This window comes from Ammodytes marinus (genome assembly GCF_949987685.1).
Source record: "Ammodytes marinus genome assembly, chromosome: 22".
Classification (NCBI taxonomy): Eukaryota; Metazoa; Chordata; class Actinopteri; order Uranoscopiformes; family Ammodytidae; genus Ammodytes; species Ammodytes marinus.
Window position 1 is genome coordinate 14,246,710 of NC_137226.1, and position 19,380 is coordinate 14,266,089.

Consider the following 19,380-nt stretch of genomic DNA (forward strand, 5'->3'; position numbering starts at 1 on the left):
TGCCGTTTTAGCGGAGATGAGCTGAAGACAGGGAGGGAGGGAGAGAAACATTTGCAAGGGGGATGACGAGAATGCTCAACTGATTGTGTGTGCTGTTATTATCACTGCACTCGTGGCTGACATATGTCTCCAGAAGGTATGATGTTAATTACTTTTTCGGGAATTAACAGTTGAAAATGTTTAACGGTGACATGCTAGGATTAAATGTGACAATAAGCATGAATAGATAACACTCGTTAAGTCAGCATTTGACATCAGCAGCACAGCAAAATATTTCCCAATTTTTGCTAGCCTTAGCTATCATTAGCCCGCAGAACACGTAGAGCTGTAGCAACAAAGCCCTTGGAGTATGTCGAGTTGAACAAGGGTGTGTTTTATTGCTTGGAATTTCAATCACTTATTTGAAAGGGGGCAGACCGTGCATCTTAAATCTAAAGTACAAATTCTGGCTTTGAGTAATTGCTTTAAAATAGGCTCTAACACGGTATATATGTTTGTAGATTGGGAGCCAATACTCAAAAGTGTTTTTTTTTTATTATCGTCTACAATGATCCGGTTGTTAAAATGCCCTCCAAACAGTGCATGACTGGCAGGCAAAACTGTTTAATCATTATTGTTTCATTTGCATTGAAATTACACATTTTTAATTTACGCCACCATTGATTTTTTTCTTTGCACAAATGCTCCCATGTTGTCTGTGCCAGCAAGTGCACCCACGCTACCCACTGCTTTGTGAGAGGATTGTGTAACCCAGGGGAGGGGGGGGGGGTGCTGCTAGAAGTGGAACCCAAACTCACCGTGGTGGTTTTGACTCGGCCTCCGGGCTGTGTACAAGTCCAGCCGGATTTATTGACTAACAGGTCACAGCCTTCGTCCTCCAAACATGGCACCATCTCACACCACTGCTTTTTCCGAACAATGCCAGCTGCAGGGGAACACACAAAAAAAGAGAAAAAAGAACGATCAGAGTTGATTAAAAAAAAACATAGATGATATAAAAAGATGAAGAAAAATTATGGAAAGAAGGTGGATTCAGAGCGATAGAGTGATTAGAATAGAGGGAGTGGGTTGAGGAGGGGATGACAGATGGAGTGAGACGGACACGGGAGAGGATTTTACACAATGGAAAATGACTGAGGAAAAAATGGGATATTTGAAAAAAATATAATATTGAAATGCAAATAAATGGAGTGAGAGAGATTGGAGGAGAAGATGGAAGGATGGATGGGGAGAGAGAGAGAGAGATATGCAGGTACATGAAGAGCAATGACGTTAAGAGACAAGTGAGAAATGTATGAGAGCGGGGGATGACAGTGACAGATGAGGGAAAGACGGAGAGAATCAGGCAGAAGGAGAGAGCCGTGATTTACCTGTCAGGTAAATAAAATCAAACATCACATGTTAGATTTAGCAAATTTGCAGCCCATTTTTCAACTCTGCAACATTTCACACTGGATTTTGTAAACCCCGTACATGAACTTCTAGCACCAAATCTGTAACATTGAATGTACTTACACCAGACTCTGTCTAGTCAACGTGTTGTAATTTGTACTTTTTTTGAGCGCTTACCTTGTCTAAACCTGCTCTGCTCAGACTTCAATTTCTACACGTCTCAGAAAAAGCCCTGGGCTTATACACTGAGCCATAATGATAACGGTGATAAATATAGCACCAATTAAATTAATATATTTATTTTAGGACAGTCATGCTGCAGCTACAGTGCTGTCTCCTAATGTTGGATAATCTGTACCTCTCTTTTTTTGCATGCATTCCAGTATCAAACATTTTGTCCCTAAATGTGTTTTTTGTTCCAAGTTTTTTCGGGCGTATTCCAGAAACAGCTACTAGAAGTTGCGAGTACAAGGACAATGATAATACTCCCAGTGGTGTTTGTTGGAGCACATTTTGACAACCTGCTACAGTGTTGTATATGATATCAGCTAGCAAAGACCAGCTACATTACTCAAGTAGCTGCAAGGGGCTACGTGGATTTGGTAAAACATGTTTAAATATATCCACATATTTGTGTAGACATTTTTGGAAATAGGAGCAAAGAAGTTGAAAGAAAAAGTCAAAAGTAGGGGAAAAGTGGTTCAAACCTCTAGTTTCTGCCACTCCTGAACAAAAGCTATTGAAAAAAGGAGAGCACACCTTTACACTGACAACTCTACAATCACAATGTCTTACATTTGAGGGTCGGAATGCACACTGCCATAGAGTATCGTCCCCATGTCATGGTCTTTCTCAGCAATGGCTTTAATATCTAGTTTTATCTATACTCCAAAACCACTCGACTAAGAAATGTGACATAATATATGCAATTATCTGTACCAGAAATAGGCAATGAGGCAGGCGAGGTAATCAAAGGATCAGAGATTTACATATAACCTGTGGCTTTTGAAATAGTGCCGCTATATTAACATATCAACTCTAGAATATGTTACAGCCAGAATGAAGGCATATCTTCAACTATAAAAAAGGAACATTAGTCCCTACCCTGTGGAGATTTCATAGTAAGAAAACATTATTTTCAAACTCAACTGAGTTCATAAAAATCATGGATGTTAAGGGGGAAAGAAGACGGGAAGAAAAAGTGAAACTGAATTGAAGGGTCATCATGGAAATGGTGTAAGTGCTGTTTGAAGATAAGCTGTTTAATCACGGCATCTCGATTGGCTGACAAGCTTCTTCAAATCAGCATGCATTAATAAAAAGCAAAGGTTTAAGGATACAAACCTAGCAACGAAGGTCCACCTGAATATGTAAAACCAGAAAGACGTCAACTGATAAGAGATGAGGTGAGATGGAAAGATAACTGATGAAGACAAAGTTAAGGATAATCATATCTACACAACATTCTTGACCAGTACAGAATTTAGGCAAGATAATGGGAGACCGATACATATATTTATGCACATATTGGTATGCATTTATGGATGGAAAATAACATTATTTGATGGATACCATTATGGCATACATACATCATATTATTGTGCCATGCCGTTCATGGCATCCTGGCTCCATACCTATAAATTTGCTCTAAGGGCACCTTCAGTAACTGCTGTCATAAACTTGCATGTAGATCAGTGAGCACTGTACCCAATGCTAATATCTGTTCACCATAAACAATATCTATATATCAATCAACCCATGAAATATGTATACCTTCTCAAGCACTGCGTGGATAAATAATGAAAGTACTGTGAGCACTGTGTCAGCACAGTGAACAGTGGGCTTGAAATTGACACCATTGTAAAGCATTATAACTGTCGAGTGCATTTTGCTGACATGCTGCTCGTTTTGGAATTACTTTGCGCTATTGTGGTTTGCCTCAGGGCAAGACGCACAAAAAAATTATAAAATTAAAACAATCTAAAACATGTGTGACTTGAATATTTTCATTTTGGGGACAAAAAGTTACACGAGGAGGGGGGAACAATGGCATTTCAAATAGCTCAGACATTTGAAAACTATAAAGTGTTCCAAAACAGTTTATTTTTTCTTCTAACACTCTGCTGAGCATACATAACCCAATTCCCTAGCCATTTCCAGATAGATTCAGAAGTAATTGCTATGGAGTCCATACAGTTCACCAAGTAAGACAATTGGGCCAGGTCAGAGAAAGTAGGCTAGATCTTGCCTACCTCGCCTGTGGGCCATTTGACAAAGATACAAAAACAACTGTCAAAAGATTTGGTTAGACAAAATGTCTAAATGACTATAGTTTTTTTTTCAAGCATACCCTCACCTTAACACATATCCCTGACTAGATTGCCCCAACTGGTGTTAATAAGGGGCGTGTTCTTTTGCATTGTAACAGCAGTGATCTCTCCCCTCATAATGTATGCTGACGATACTATCCTTGTTGTCAGCGGGATTAAAAAAACAGAACTACTTGCCGTCAAAACTTCAGATCTAAACCCTCTTTAGATCCCTTTAGTCAAGATAGCCAAAACAAGGGTAGATAGAGTTAATGCTACCCGCTTTACAAGCCAATCAACAGCTGATCATTGGCAACAGTAACTGAGAAAAACACTCACAAAGACAATGTATGAACAAAACCTATTTAAAAATCTCAAGTTAAATATACAATTCAATTTGACCACAGATTATCAAGTAAAGAATGTTCCCATTGTATAATTACATGATTTCGAAACATCCCAATCAAGCAAAACAACAGATGACTGGACAGAGGCTCCAACTACTACAGCAACAATTTACATTCAAAAGAGCAATCGTGGCCTTTGGTGACACCACCCATTCTCTGAATTAGCATACCAGTTGCTGCTTTCAAGCTGCACACTTGCAGCAGCAAAGGTCAAGAAATTCTATATTCCAATTTACCGCAATTAATTTCAACAGGCGTCTTTTAATAACTCCCTCCAAACACACACTGACATTATTCCTCCTCTAGCCCTCGTTTTTTTCCTTTTCTAAGAAACTGTTTAATCTCCAGGGTGAGGAGTTATCACATATTTATTTATCGTGTTTTGTCTTTTCTGTGGTTTGTCCAAATGTCTCCTGTGAGGTATTCCAGTGCCCGACATTACATTTCACATTTCATGTAAATATAGAGGACAAGGAAGTGTTCTGAATCTGCATCCACATGCACTGCCTTGGCAATGATAAGTGCAGTGTAGGGGAGAGGATGTAAAACGGCCTTTGTAAATGGAAAAGGGCAGCGAGAAGGCAGAAAAAGAAAATTAGATGACATATTGAAAACACACCATTCACTGAGGTGAAAGGGAATGAACACTCGTGAGATGTGATTGCCCGAGGTCTGGCAGTGTTCTCAAGATTTCCCTTTTTTCCTTTTATTTAATCAATTCCTGTGAATTCCTATAATGAATGTTGTCAGCAAGGTCACTTAGACCATTTACTAATGGGTTTTGTTACAATTCCGAAAAACCATTTGGTGAGCTGATGAAGATGTATAGCGCCGTCAGGTACAAAGTAATAATGAGGGATTGGATTCTATTACACATGTTAAACAAGGCTCCTCTCTTTGTGTGTGTAGAAATGTCCTTTTATGACTGATGGAGTTATACACTTTTCTATATCATTCATTGATCAAATAGCTATATGTGTTGTGTTAGTTGAGATAAACCCACACATAATTCTCATCCAGCTTTGCGGTTCTTCTGAGCTCTTAGAAGAGTTTAGCATCTTTCACCGTTTTGATTTGGTCACCTGCAACTTTACTTTTACCAGTCAAAAATGTTGTTTGCAGTCGCACCAGTCAGCTCATTACAGTGACATAGCTCTGATAAGACACACCACATGTGACCTGTCTAGCACTAACTGACACACACATAGTGAGTGACTATGGTGAACAAAGTGATGCATTTGGCAGCTAAAAAGAGCAAGATATTTCTGCCAGGAGTTCGTGGAGACCAAAACTTAGCAAAATAGAGCGCAAAATGAGACTAAACAACATATCCATATACCTTGTATGATTAGGCAACTTTGTTAGCTGATCATATGTCAATGTTGTGCTCACAGCTTGATAATGGCCATACATAACCCCAAATAATGCAGTTTCCCACTCTTGTCAATATGTAAATAGCACCTTAGCTTGACATAGTTATTGTGAAACATAATTGATTGATTTTGATGCCTGGAAAAGGAATAGTCCACCAAAAAAAAATTATATTTTAAGTGCTAATGAATCATTACCTGACATTTTGTACCTTTCTTCTCCGTGGATGATGTGAACTGTAGCTAGCTTAGATTCATAGCACCGATCAAGTATTCCAATGGACGCAGTGTCACAGTGGAATGAATGAAAGTATCAAAATCCAAAGAAACCTTCTCATACTAAGTCTGCAGCACAAATGACTTATTTGCTTTCTATTTTATTTATAAATTTAACTGGGTTAATTGTGCTATACTGTGTATTAAACCATATTTTTGCAAAGTGGGATTTAAATATTCAGCTATGTTGATTCTTGGATTTAGCTCAGATCTAATGTTGTTCAACATACCCAAAAACTAAAGTTAAGTTAAGTGCTAAACTAGGCAACCGTGAAAATAGCAAATAGCAGATAGTAGAGTGAATTTTGGTGTGGAGTACAGTATTCAGCCCAATCAAACTACTTAACTGACAACATTTCTGTATATAACAATGAAATGTTTGTTTATTTTGCTTTGTGTTGGATGTTATAGCCACATAGAGCGTGATTCAAATTGGGCCACTGCATATAGTCCCTAGCATCTTTAAAGAACCTTAGCGATTGAAAAGAATGGTGGACTCTTTGGCTAACAGGTGACTTTGGTATCTCATTGCCTGTTAAATAAATCAGTTATTGGAAAGACATAGTTCAGTCAAGACACGGCCCTTATCTGTTATACGTTTGGATTCACGTCACTAACTTAACTCATCTCCCGGCAGTGCCTTGGCTGATAGTGACACTATCGCTTACCATTCAACCATTTAACTTCTGTGCTGGGGTTAGGGCAGGTGCTTATTGTTGAAACTTTTCTACAATTCAAGGGTGACATGCAATTTAAAAAAACAATCTATCCCTAAACATGTCCACACACACACACACACACACACACACACACACACACACATATACACACACACACACACACACACACACACACAATGGCAGCCAGGCACAAGCACACCAGTAAGCCCTGGCAGGTCTGGAAATAAACACACACACACACACACACACACACACACACACACACACACACACACACACACACACACACACACACACACACACACACACACAGAGGTTTGATGCTATGTGTAAAGGACGGTATCAGCGGTGGTTTCATCAGCAGGAGATAAGGAGTAGAGAGGGAGAGAACATTATTACACCCTCCATGGGTCACTTATCTTCCCACCAAATGGTAGATCACACTCATGTCAACAGCCAGCATCTTGGCCTAATAAATTCTGTCTAATGCCATGCCAAGCCGGAGATGGCGGGAGAAAGATGGGCTTGCCTGTGTGTGTGTGTGTGTGTGTGTGTGAGAGAGAGAGAGAGAGAGAGAGAGAGAGAGAGAGAGAGAGAGAGAGAAAGAAGGCAGTGAAAATAGTATGAAAGCAGACAAGAAAGATAGAAAGTAGATCCAAAGACGGATCACACCTCGAGTAATAAATGCAGTGCAGCACTCTTTAAGAGATGATGCTAAGATAGAGAGATGTGCTATGATAATTACAAACAACTGTACACGTCAGATATTTCAGACAGGTATTGCAGAATCAGCACTGTGGCAAGGGCTGCTGATGTTGGACTACACATTTCCTTTCGGTTTTCTTCGCTTTGTCAAGTACAATTGGTAAAAAGAACACATTTTATTAGTCATTATATTCGTCCATTTTGCAAAAGGTGCACAATCCTTACAGGTTTGGGTTTTTGTGTTACACACTCCCACTGGTTAGCATGGTGGTGCACAACACTGTATGCTGTTGGGATGCTGTGCCCAGGGCTGAATCGCTGTCTGACAGAGAGGCAAATCAACATCATTCCCTGATTCACTAAAATGAGCTGGTTGCAAAATGGAACTCTCAATCTAGCTATCTCCCTGACGCACGCACGCACGCACACACGCACACACACACACACACACACACACACACACACACACACACACACACACACACAGACACACACACAAGCAATAACCTTGTTGTGTCTACACAGAGTGTCTCATTTGAAATGTTGTAATGGGTTAAGACTGATGCCACAGCGCATTCCAAGAGACTAAAGTCTAACGTATGTTTACATAAGTTTCTCTGTAGAGTCAACCATCCCAGACCCCTGCGGAGGTCATAAACTCATTTAAGATGGGATAGTCCCTTTTAAAAGGTTGGTTAATCCAACCAGACCTTTGGGGACTGATTCTCTGCAAGTTTCACAGGATGAAACTCTATTTGGAAGCTACCATAAAGTTCAAACCAGACATGGCAGGGCCCAGGCACCCTGCTGTGTTTACCTTATCTCAACTGTGAGACACAAGCTTCAAAGCTTTCTTTTCCTAAGGAAGGAAAAGCATCTTATTGGCTGGTTTGAATGTAAATACTGCTTCTGATTGGATGAGAATGCATTTGGACTGTTTTAATACAGGATGCAATCCTCTCATCTTTGCCATTCGCCTCCGGCTTCCAGCCGTGATAGAAGGTACGAAATGCTTAAACCTGAGGCCTAGGATTAAGCAACTCCAAGCCCCAGTCTTTATACTCGCTGGACGAATTGATGGACTGCTTGGAACATCTTCTTCTGTTTTCCCGGATTCGAGAGAGTTTTCCTACAGAAAACCTCTTCGCAGAGCTGAAGCAGCCACCTCAGCCTCTCCTCAAAACAGAACGACCCCACACGCGTAAAGCGTGAGCGAAGACGCAGGATCCCTTCATCAAGACGCCTGCACTGCCCGTTCCACGGACCAGAGCCAGCCAGCGGACCCGCCGAGAAGTGAAGCCGCCTATCACCTATCATCTGGGCCGTTCCTACGCTGCCCCAGACGCAGCGCCAGCAGAGAGCAAGGCCCGACGCAGAGGGAGTTCTCCGCTTCCTCTCTCCTCCTTGCCTACGTTCCTACGCTGCCCATCGGACCGCAGACAGCCCGCCATTGCCAAGAAGAGCTGCTGATCCCCTGCTTTCCTTCCTCGGCATCGTGTGGCACGCTGCCCTTATCAGCTGAGCTGGTTCCACACCACTGTCTTCCACAAGACGCGCTCCATCAGCGCACAAGGCCCGGCAAGCGGCCTTTTTTTTCTCCTCCTATCTCCTCCAGCTGCCTTCAACCAATCATCGCTGGACCAAGCGGTTCACGTGAGGCTATTGTCTGGGCTAAGATAGTTATTTTATGTTGTTCATTAACTTGAAGTAAACGTAAGAGCTGACGAGCTCACTATTTCACTATTTCCTGATTTAAAGTAATTCTGACTGACTTGTGTTTTACACAAGTGTTCTTCGCTCACAGTGTTTTTCTCCCGTTAACCGGGAATGCATTGATGTGTTTTTGTTGATGTCACTCTTAAAGCCAGTGAATTCTTTCCTCTTTATCAATTCAACTCAGTATACGCAAATGCGCATTTGCAGCCACTGTGTGATTGGAGGAAACAGTTCACTTCGCGCTAGAGCTGCGGCTACTGTCTTTTGTTTCCTCTCCTTCTCATTTCTAACTACGCACATCACACACACACAAACACACTGACACTCGTGATTTCCCCCTCAAGTATTCTTAATGAATACATGAGTGTTGAGTTTCTGTAATTTTAAAGTTAAGATTGCGTGAAGACAAAACCAAAGTCTCCCCGCATCATCCTTTATAATTCTTATGTGTTTGATTAAAGCAGTAGGTCACATACATGCTTTGCATGCTATTTCCCCTACTGATTAAAGGTAGAATATTCAACTTTCAGAAGTTGTCCACCACATTGCTTTTAGCAATTGATCTACCCGTGGCATGGACATATAAAGAAAGACCCGTGGCTTAAAAGCCACCTCAAACTCTCGCGTGACGTCAAACTCTCGCGTCTGCCATCTAAATTCATCTAAATTCTAAAGTGACGTTCCTCTGTCACACACACACACACACACACACACACACACACACACACACACACACACACACACACACACACACACACACACACACACACACACACACACACACACACACACACACACACACACACACACACACACACACACACACACACACACACGTGCACTCACCTGCACATAGATAGAAATACATGGCTTTATAATCTAAACTGTTCTTATTATTGCTTGTGCTATGTCTGCTTTCTTAAATTAGATTAGTTCATGGTTATTGACTTATGTGTATCGTTTTAATCAACTTGCCTAAGTAAATAAACCCTTACATTTTGATTTTAAGAAGTAGTGTGTGATATTTGTGTCTTGTATTTCACTAATGGCTGGTAAATAAGGTTTATGCTCGAATATTCACTCCTTCATTATCTTAAATGTACATTGTAACCAACTTTGACATTTTCAAGGTAAATCCCTTTAACATTATGAGACTGTTTTTCTGATTTGATTCAAAGTTCCCTTTTTCAAAGGGTGGTGCTCCGTAGGTATTAATAAGTAATTTGATTAGCTGGACTAATTTAATTGATCATTAATTAACAATTTTTCTTAATATTATAATTTCCATGAAATTAATAATATTCTTGACTTTGACCAAATCTACCCCTTATGAATTCCCAACAACCTGATACATATTACCATTCATACGCTCTTTGTCAGCTCACTGACTCTTCTGCCCACCTTTCACCTCTCTTAATGCATCAGCACGCGGCTCAAGCCTCCTCCTGCCCAGTAATGGCGGGTCAAATAGCCTCATAGGCAAATTCACTGTGTCTTCATTTCCACAAAAGGAGTGCTATAATTCTGTCAGAATGTTCTGCTCTTGTACTTCCTCCTACAGTATGTGTGCAAAGTCCCCCTGCAGCACATGAAAGCATTCGCACACACACACACACACACACACACACACACATTCTCGCTCCCTTCCAATTATTGGCTGTTTTCTTGGTGGTGATCCAACAATTTAAGATTTTTCAAAGTTAGTGGGAGCGAGGGTGTCAGCTAAGTAACGGAAAAGCTAGCAAGTACATTCACACACACACACACACACACACACACAGACACACACACACACACACACACACACACACACACACACACACACACCCTAGACTCACGGAATAATCTCTTTGCTGACATGTCAGGCAACAAAGTCAAACAAAAAGGCGGCTCGGAGAAAAGCCCCAAGTGAGCACCATTAAGATTCCACGATTTGCTTTTATCGTGGAAATCCCATCCCATGTCTCCCTTTTTACTGTGGATCTAGCTATCCGGATAATGAACTGTACTATCTGTCCGGGCCGTGGTATACGCAGACGTTCGCTTAAAACCTGAATCCAGCCTGGCAGGAATTAGAAAGGCGGCTCAGAGGGGAATGTGAGTGAAAAAGCCAACGCATAGAATGTAAATCCCTGCGTTTTGTAATTAGCCACCACCAGCTCTCTATATCCCTCCTGTTCCCCCCTGCTCTAAGCTCATCTCCTCTCAGCTAATTTAGCCTTCGTCTTGTCTCATAAAAACCACTACTTTCTCTTTACCGCACTGTTATGCCTGCACTCCATTTTTTACTTGCCTTCCCTCTTCATTTGGTTTCCATTCTCCTCCCTTAACCTTCCCATCCCTTTTCCATTCTATTGCTTCCTTTGCATGATTTTCGAGAACAAAAATACAAAAATAGTTCAACCAGTTTGGTGGCATTGATGAGTATCTGCACACTAAAAGCTGTCAAGTCCCTTTATAAAAAGCCTGAGTTTTTTTTTGTCTTTTTTAAATTTTTTGGCTCAGAGAATTTGTCCCAAATAGCTCCTGTGCACTCATGAATCTTCAAGAGGCAGAAATAATGAGATAGCATGCTGACTGACATTTCCAGACCTCAGCCCTTTGTCAGTGTGTGTGTGTGTGTGTGTGTGTGTGTGTGTGTGTGTGTGTGTGTGTGTGTGTGTGTGTGTGTGTGTGTGTCTCAAGTGATGTGTTTGCATAAGGGAGAGTCACCCAATAATCTTTTACCGCCATAAAATACATCCACGGGTAATGAGCACACAGGAATGCATGTTGAAAACGTTTTATGATTTATAAAACTTTGATTTTACAAACGCGTAACGGGCTTTGTCGTCATTCTGTGAAAATGATTACATAAAGAAAGAGGGAACAGAAGTTTGAATGCGATATCCGTTGCTTAAATTCCCACCAAAACAGAGATAACGGCTTCTTCCACACAATCGTTTGATGCGCTAAATGAGACTTTTTAATGGGAAAAGAGAGCAGTGCTTTACAACTGGGCTCACTTTAACAGACATGACAGAAATTAAAGTTCTCAATTTTAAGAATAAAACGATCATATTCTCAAACAGAGCCAATCCTTTTTGTTCCCTGGCTGAAAAAAACTAGCTTCAGCTCAATAACAGTGCTAACATTTGGCATAGCTGTTTGCAAAAAAAAAGTGTTAGCCTACATTAAGTATAAACGTTACATATTAGCCATTACCCCTGATGGTGGAGAGAAACGACAGGACATTTTTAGACAAGCTAATATACAAGCTATCATAACGATTGGAAACGTGGGGGGAAAAGCTAGACCTGCTGTTGAACAAAGCCAGGCTAGCTGTTTTCTAGTGTTTGTGCTACGCTAAGCTAACCAGCTGCTGGCTGGAGTTTCGTATTAACTGTACAGACATGAGACCTTGTCATCTGACTCTTCTTCAGCTCACTGTTCATCCTGAAAACGACTTGCATTTAAATTGCATTCGACAGTAAAACCAGGACATTTCAGCAATCATGCAAATACATCAACTTCATCAAATATGAAACAGAAGCAGAACGAGCATAGTTTTAAATCAGAATACGACATATTTACGAATAAGCAACATTTGATTCTGTAGTGCACTTTTACATCCTGTGAATGTTGATTGCTGATTGCTGCAATAAATGTCCATATAGCCATACACACTCTATTTACATCTCCACAAATTGTGACGTGGAGAACATTTTTATGGGATCTTGTCGTGATGTCCTTCATTCTCCTAGCAATGTGACGTTTTGCACATTTCTGCATTTAACTTGTTTTATAATAGAAAATAATAAGACATTTTGAGTTTAGAATCAACAATGATAACGTACCAATGATATATGTATTTTAATTGGGAATTTAATGGTGAAGAACAAGTATTTTTGTGTTCCTTCATGTACAGACGTCTACACAGAAGTGCAGATGCCACATTGCTGCATCCAGCTACATCGTTCTTTTTCGTGCATACTAGCATTGTGGTTCATAACTGGTTGGTTGTGTGGCATGCCAATGCTCCGGGCTTGTTCTCCTTCAGTGTGTGTATGTGTGTGTGTGTGTGTGTGTGTGTGTGTGTGTGTGTGTGTGTGTGTGTGTGTGTGTGTGTGTGTGTGTGTGTGTGTGTGTGTGTGCAGGGCACCAGGTACTGCTGATATCGTTTATTTGCAGATGTGCTCTGACATTTCCTCACAGCTGAACGCCAACAGCAACCCCTGATTTGTGGACGTACACACACAGACGCAGACACACACACACACATATAGTGTGCGTCCTCTAGACACACACACACACACACACACACACACACACACAGAAGAGAGAGCCCAGAGGCACTTTGAGCCAGAGGAGGAAATGTCGGAGTGAACAGGAGTCTTTGGGAAAGAAATCATTCTACAGCCGTGTCTAGAGAGACGCCAGTACATCAGCGCTGAACAGTACACCTCTGACATATTATCCACCTGGAGCAGCTGGCAAACACATACTTTCCTATTCACAACTCCTACACAGAAAAAAAACGACTTGCTTTCAATATCATATTTGAACCAATGGGATTAGGTTTTAAAAACATAATAAAAATTCAAATAAGTTCATGAAGTTGGAAGGAAAATGTCACAATGCGTGCCAAATACGGTGACAAGGATCAGTAAGCCAAACAACAAACATGCACGCAAATTCACATGGGATTTTAAAATGACCTTTTTTCGTACTCATTCTCCCAAAATTTGACAACTGTAAAAGAGCCACCCACACACACACACACACACACACACACACACACACACACACACACACACACACACACACACACACACACACACACACACACACACACACACACACACACACACACACACACACACACACACACACACACACACACACACACACACACACGGACGCCGGGGCCCATCAGTAATGAGAAAACAGAGTTCAGTCGACCCTGACTTCACGAGCGGCAAATGTACCCTGTGTGACATAATGTTCATGTGCAGTATGGTGAACAGTGTTAAGAGCCTGTCACACGCACAGTTCATGCATTCACGCCCACACAACAGATATTCACATGCTACATAAGTCACAGTCCCGCAGACACAAAATTAAGGGTTGTTCAATTTACAGTTGAAAGACTAACTTAACACTAACTCCACTTTTCTCAGCTAAGTTAGTTCCTTTTCTAAGAGAAAATTCAGTTGTCTAATCTCCCTATAAAACATACATACTCGAGCTAAGCTAACAGTTTAGCGTGGAGATTCAGGGCAACTGAGGTCCCCATTGGCATGTAAAAATAAAATAAAAAAAATAGTAGGCTACACGGTAGACGTGAAAATGGAAGTAGTGAAAATGGAAATAACAAATGCAGCTATGGTCCTATAAGTAGGTAAATATGTAATATTACATTGGATAAGAATGTGTGTGTAGTTGGAGTGGGGGCAAGAGAAGGGTAACCAGAGGGGTGAAGGGAAGTGGAGGGTCTAACGAGGTGTACACAAGCTAAATTTGGGTGTTTAGTTGCTCTCCTTTAAAACTCCAGTCAGTCAAAAAAGTTGTTTCATTTCAACACGGCAAATTGCAACACTTCTACCTATCATGGTCTCATTACCATTGTCAGTTTTTCCATTTTTCTATCTATATCTACCTCTTGGGGGACTCATAATGAGAAGAAAAAATAACAAAAACAAAGTGCCTGTCCATATATACTGCCATTATCGGCAGTCGAGTGAGCAGGTCGTAAACAAAGCAAAGAGCAAGAGGGAATGTGACAAATGGCCATTGCACAGCATGCGGCACGGCAACAGCGCTGTAATGACGGGGTATGTTGACACGTCGTGATCGCCATGTTGCCGGCGGTAACGAAGGTGACTGTGTTGGGACGTTGATGATAGATGACACAGTGACATACTTAAGACTGAAAAGAAGAACAATGACTATGGGCTGCAAACAGAAGTAAACACAGCGATATCATTGGTTCCTGTATAGCGCGCCTCCTTGTGTGTGCACTGACGTATGAGCAGTAAGGTGTGTTTGTGTGTGTTTGTGTTAATGTAAGCAAATGCATGCATTTGAGCGCGCCTTAGCGTCTGTTAATAAAATAGTTTGTACAGCTGGTGGTGGAGGCCTCAAGACACCCCCCCCCCCCCCATCTCTTTCCTGGATGTTGATGATTCTTGTCTATTTAGCCTTATTGACCTCTACATCCAAAACTAATCCGCCTTAAATTATGCATAACCTTTTACTTGGCAGAGCTCCCCATAAATCTGTTTATTCCCTGTTTGCTCCCTAACAAAGCCCCCGCTAAACAAATTCCAATTAAGCAAAACAGCAATACAGCATGAATGATAATTCAACTCAGTACAGTCCCTACAGCAGATAAGGGCATAATCATTGCTGTTATGTGTAAGGGGGCAGCCTATGAAAAGAGCGCTCGCCCCCCCACCCTCACATCTGGTTAGCACTCATTATTTTCAGGTCATTTGGTCTTTGTGAATACTTGGCAGCGAGTGTGTCTGTGTGCATGTGTCCCTGTGTTTTGCATCCACGTCCATGAATGAGTATTGTTTTTGCATAGGAACATATAATTGCTTGTAAAGGACGACTGATATTGCTACGCGAGGGTTCTAAACAATTCAATAATGACTTTTAAAAAAAAACCTTGTATAAATTTAAAAAAATTATATGGTTCCCTTACATTTGTTTTTAACTATTTCAACCAGGAAAACCCTTGGCAGGACATTTAAATTTTCAGATGAAAAATAAATGTGTTACTGCTCTCTGTTGGCAGACTATGAATGGTGACACTTAAAAAATATATAAATATGATCGCTGATTTTTGGTTGTATTCAATTGTAATTTAAGGGACTGTACATGAGTTATTGTGGTGAAAATGGTGTTTTTTATTCATAAAATTTGAAGAATTGATCCAAAAAGCTGGTTCAATTCTGTGCAACGTTAAAGTCAGACTACTCTCCCTTCAGAAAAAAAGAAAATATCCCAACCGTACCCCTTTAATGAACCTCCTCCCTTACATGTAGTCATTTGTGTACAGTCCCTAACTGCAAGAATCGGATCCACCGCTGTGCCTGTTTGCTTCTTAATCTTCCGAAAGTCTTGTCTTCGACCGAAAACTGTTTTCGCTCACTGCAAATTGTTCTCATTAAAAGTGTCAGCTAAGTGCCAAAACTGGCATGTTAATTATTTATGGAACACGGTATTTATTATAGATAATCCCCATACAGAGTTTTAAAGCTTTACACTCTGCCTAAAGCTTTGTGGTGTCACTTCCAGTCTGGCTGCGGGCGGGCGTGGCGCAGCAGAGTGGCTCTGTAAAGTTCTCTCCCTTTAGGTTTTTATTTTTATTTTGCCACAAGCTACAAACTCGTTGACTATTCAGCTGCTACAGTGTATGATAATTTAATGATTAGAGCAAGGCAACAAAATGAACTAGTAATTGGATATGTGATGTTTTGATGCAAAACACTTCTCCGCTTCATATAATTACCTTGGTTTAAAAAACTGAAGCATGGCATGGTGTCTGGCGCATAATAATCTTAAGCTTTAGAAAAAATACCAGAAAGAGCGCCATATCTAAATGGCATCAGGAAAAAGGTGAGAATGGCCAAATAGGAGCTCATTATACAATATCAGTTTGTCCATCTTTTAAACTTTTCCATTCAAATCAGGGCTTATTTTTTATTATTGTAAGCCACTGTTTGGATATTGCAATTTTTTTCCTTGGAGAACACTTTCTATTCCTTTTGCAGAAAAATATTGCACATTATAAAGGAATGTAGGCTCTTTGTGCCGGTATTTAAAGATGACAAAAGGACAACAAATTACCTTTCATTCTGCCTAACTCGCTGTGTTTAAAAAAAAAACGTTTTTCCCAGCACTCTAGCTGTTGTTATTGTGATTTGATTTACTTATTGCTGCCATTTCTAAAAGGCACTTTTCTTCTTGTATCAACAAAGAATTATCAGGCGTCATTCGCCTACATGCTTTCACTCAGTATCTGAGCATACATTTCCTTTGACAGACATTAGGTTGGAAAAGGACAAGTGTTTATGCTAGAAAAGCACGCCCAAATTTGAAAAAAAAGAGATTAAGGGTTCTCATTTCATTGCCTGTGCAATTAAATTGCCTCTTAACATGTTCCTTTGAAATAAAACTAAGGACTGCTGATATTGTATAAGAGTATTAGATTTAATAAGTTAATATCACACAACTTGGCAACCTCAAATGGAGGCTTTTGACTCTCTGTGCATCCCTTATGCACAGGGCGTCCTTCACTCAGGCTGTGTGCGTCTGTGCATTTCAAAGTATTAAACGCTCAAAATATACAGTATCCTTCCTGCTGTACATCGGAATCTCCAAGACCTCTCTCCATTGAGTGTGAGTGATAACGGGGCCCAGCTGTGCTTTCTGCCACCACAGAGAGAGAGGGAGAGAGAGAGAGAGAAAGAAAGAGAGAGAGAGAGAGAGAGAGAGAGAGGTTGAACTCCCCTCTCTCCCTCCTTCCTCTCCACACCCACCCCAGCAGTCTTGACCCAGTTAAGACGGTTCTGTGACTGATAACCGATGCAGCGGCCGTCAGACGGGCTTTATTGAGACAATAAATGAGCCGGGACTCTAGTTGCACCGCAAGGAACATTAGTTATGTATTTAGAGTACTGCTTGGCTGAGCCCCGGTATCCATCTCTCTCTACCTTCCTCTCCTCTCCTCTCCTTTCCTCTCCTCTCCTCTCCTCTCCTCTCCTCTCCTCTCCTCTCCTCTCCTCTCCTCTCCTCTCCTCTCCTCTCCTCTCCTCTCCTCTCCCTCTGTGATGTCATTTCCTTCCAACTTGGCACGGCAGCTGCATCGGGGAAGCAATCTACTTCTCACTCCTACACAATCCCCCCCAACATCCTGCGCACCTTTACCCTTGCTCCCTGCCACAAAAGCGCTTAGTTACAGATCAAAATCTGGCCAATCTGCCTCTAGGCTTGATTCTATCTTTTGTTCTTTTCTTGTATCTGTTTTTCTCTATCAAATCGGGAAAAGTTTAGATTAACGGCAGAACTCCCCCCCACCCCCCCTTGCTCCAAAGTTTGATGCTTTTTCACCTTGAAGACAAAAACATATCAGTGTGGAGCGAGGAGGAGACTGTGACCGTTAAAAAATGAATACATGAAACTGAAAACTATTTTAAATTCTAAGGATTTCAAACAAAAAAATTGTGACAGCTCATTCTCTGTCATCCAGATATCAGACAAAACCAAGGGTGGGGGGTGGGGGTGGGGTCAAAATGTTCAAACTTTAATCAGTGTTAAAAAGATTTGAAAAATGCTCTGGACAAAATAAGAAGAAGTCTACACAACTTTTACCTTTTGGAAGTCTCAGGATGTAGAATTCAAAACTTGAATTTATATTACATATGATTGACAAGTTATCTCAACAAGAGATAATGAGTTGGCGCAAATGTAGGCCGGTTTCTTTAAAACTTCAGAGTTTTAGTTGGCCTCAATACCCCAAAAATCTAGATAAGAAGAGATGCCTAGAATTTTATTTTTATTTTTACCTTTGAGATACCCTGCTGGAGAATTAGCACCACAACTGTTTATTGCCATCTCCTAATACCCAAATAATGTTAGTAGATGTGAAACAAACACTAATGTGAAATTTATTTAGCCAATTTCTAGAAATGTGTGTGCCAACCTGACTATTAGCATCCAAAGCTGACACAGTGCCTTTGAGCCAGGCAGTGAACCCAAAATGGAACGATACCACTCTGTGTATAACTTCCAATTGAGAGACCTATAAGCAAATGATGCATGTTTCATAGCAGGAATACGAAAAAGACTATTTTTACACTGTCTTGTCTTGTGTTAAACAGCCAATAAGGTAATCTCCCTCTCTAAGAGCCCATTGACGGTAATGAACGGTGTTAGGAAGACAGCGAAGAATAGGCCACTGATTACGAGGATTATGCATTATTTCCCATTCGCAGACATTGCGCAATCCAACAATAACTATCATAATTAGAAGTACTTGGCACACAATAATTGTTTTTCCTATAGTTCAATTTCACATTGAAATTAGGTTCAAAATCCCTCTTTTGTTCCCCTCTCTCCCTGCTATTAGTGTGTTTGTGTGATGTCTTTTGCGTGTGGGCACTGTACTTAGTAAGTGCGGGAAGCCTGTGGTTTTTTTTTCTTCTATACTTGACATTTCTAAGGATCAGTGAAGTTAATAGCAAAGGTCGGGGGAAACAGTAACCTCCGGCTTGTTGTGACACCCTTTACAGGAAGTCTGCCCGTGGCTGCAATGTCGATTGCCTAGTTGCCTTTTGCCAATATCATCCAGCTGTGTGGATCAAAAAAGCAATGGTATAGCCAATTAGCCATGTTCGGTAACAACAGGCCAGTTAAGAGCACTTCCTTTCGAGTGCTTGACATAACAACAGGGTTTGCACACAGAGGGGTTGGGGGGGGGGCTTCTTAGTGGGTGTCCTGTGGCCTGGAGAGCTGTCGGTTAGCCTGGGAGAGAGAC

The 19,380-nt window shown here is 41.0% G+C and overlaps 1 protein-coding gene across 1 annotated transcript in view; it reads right to left on the bottom strand.

The window, feature by feature from the left end:
* Window positions 1-19,380, bottom strand: part of LOC307268783 (chemokine-like protein TAFA-5) — a gene marked incomplete at both ends in the record, with an annotated part of 82,574 nt that overhangs the window by 4,240 nt on the left and 58,954 nt on the right. The window contains one exon of the mRNA XM_080051529.1: window positions 798-925. Within this exon, the coding sequence (XP_079907655.1) occupies window positions 798-925 (128 nt within the window). The remainder of the gene's footprint in view (window positions 1-797; window positions 926-19,380) is intronic.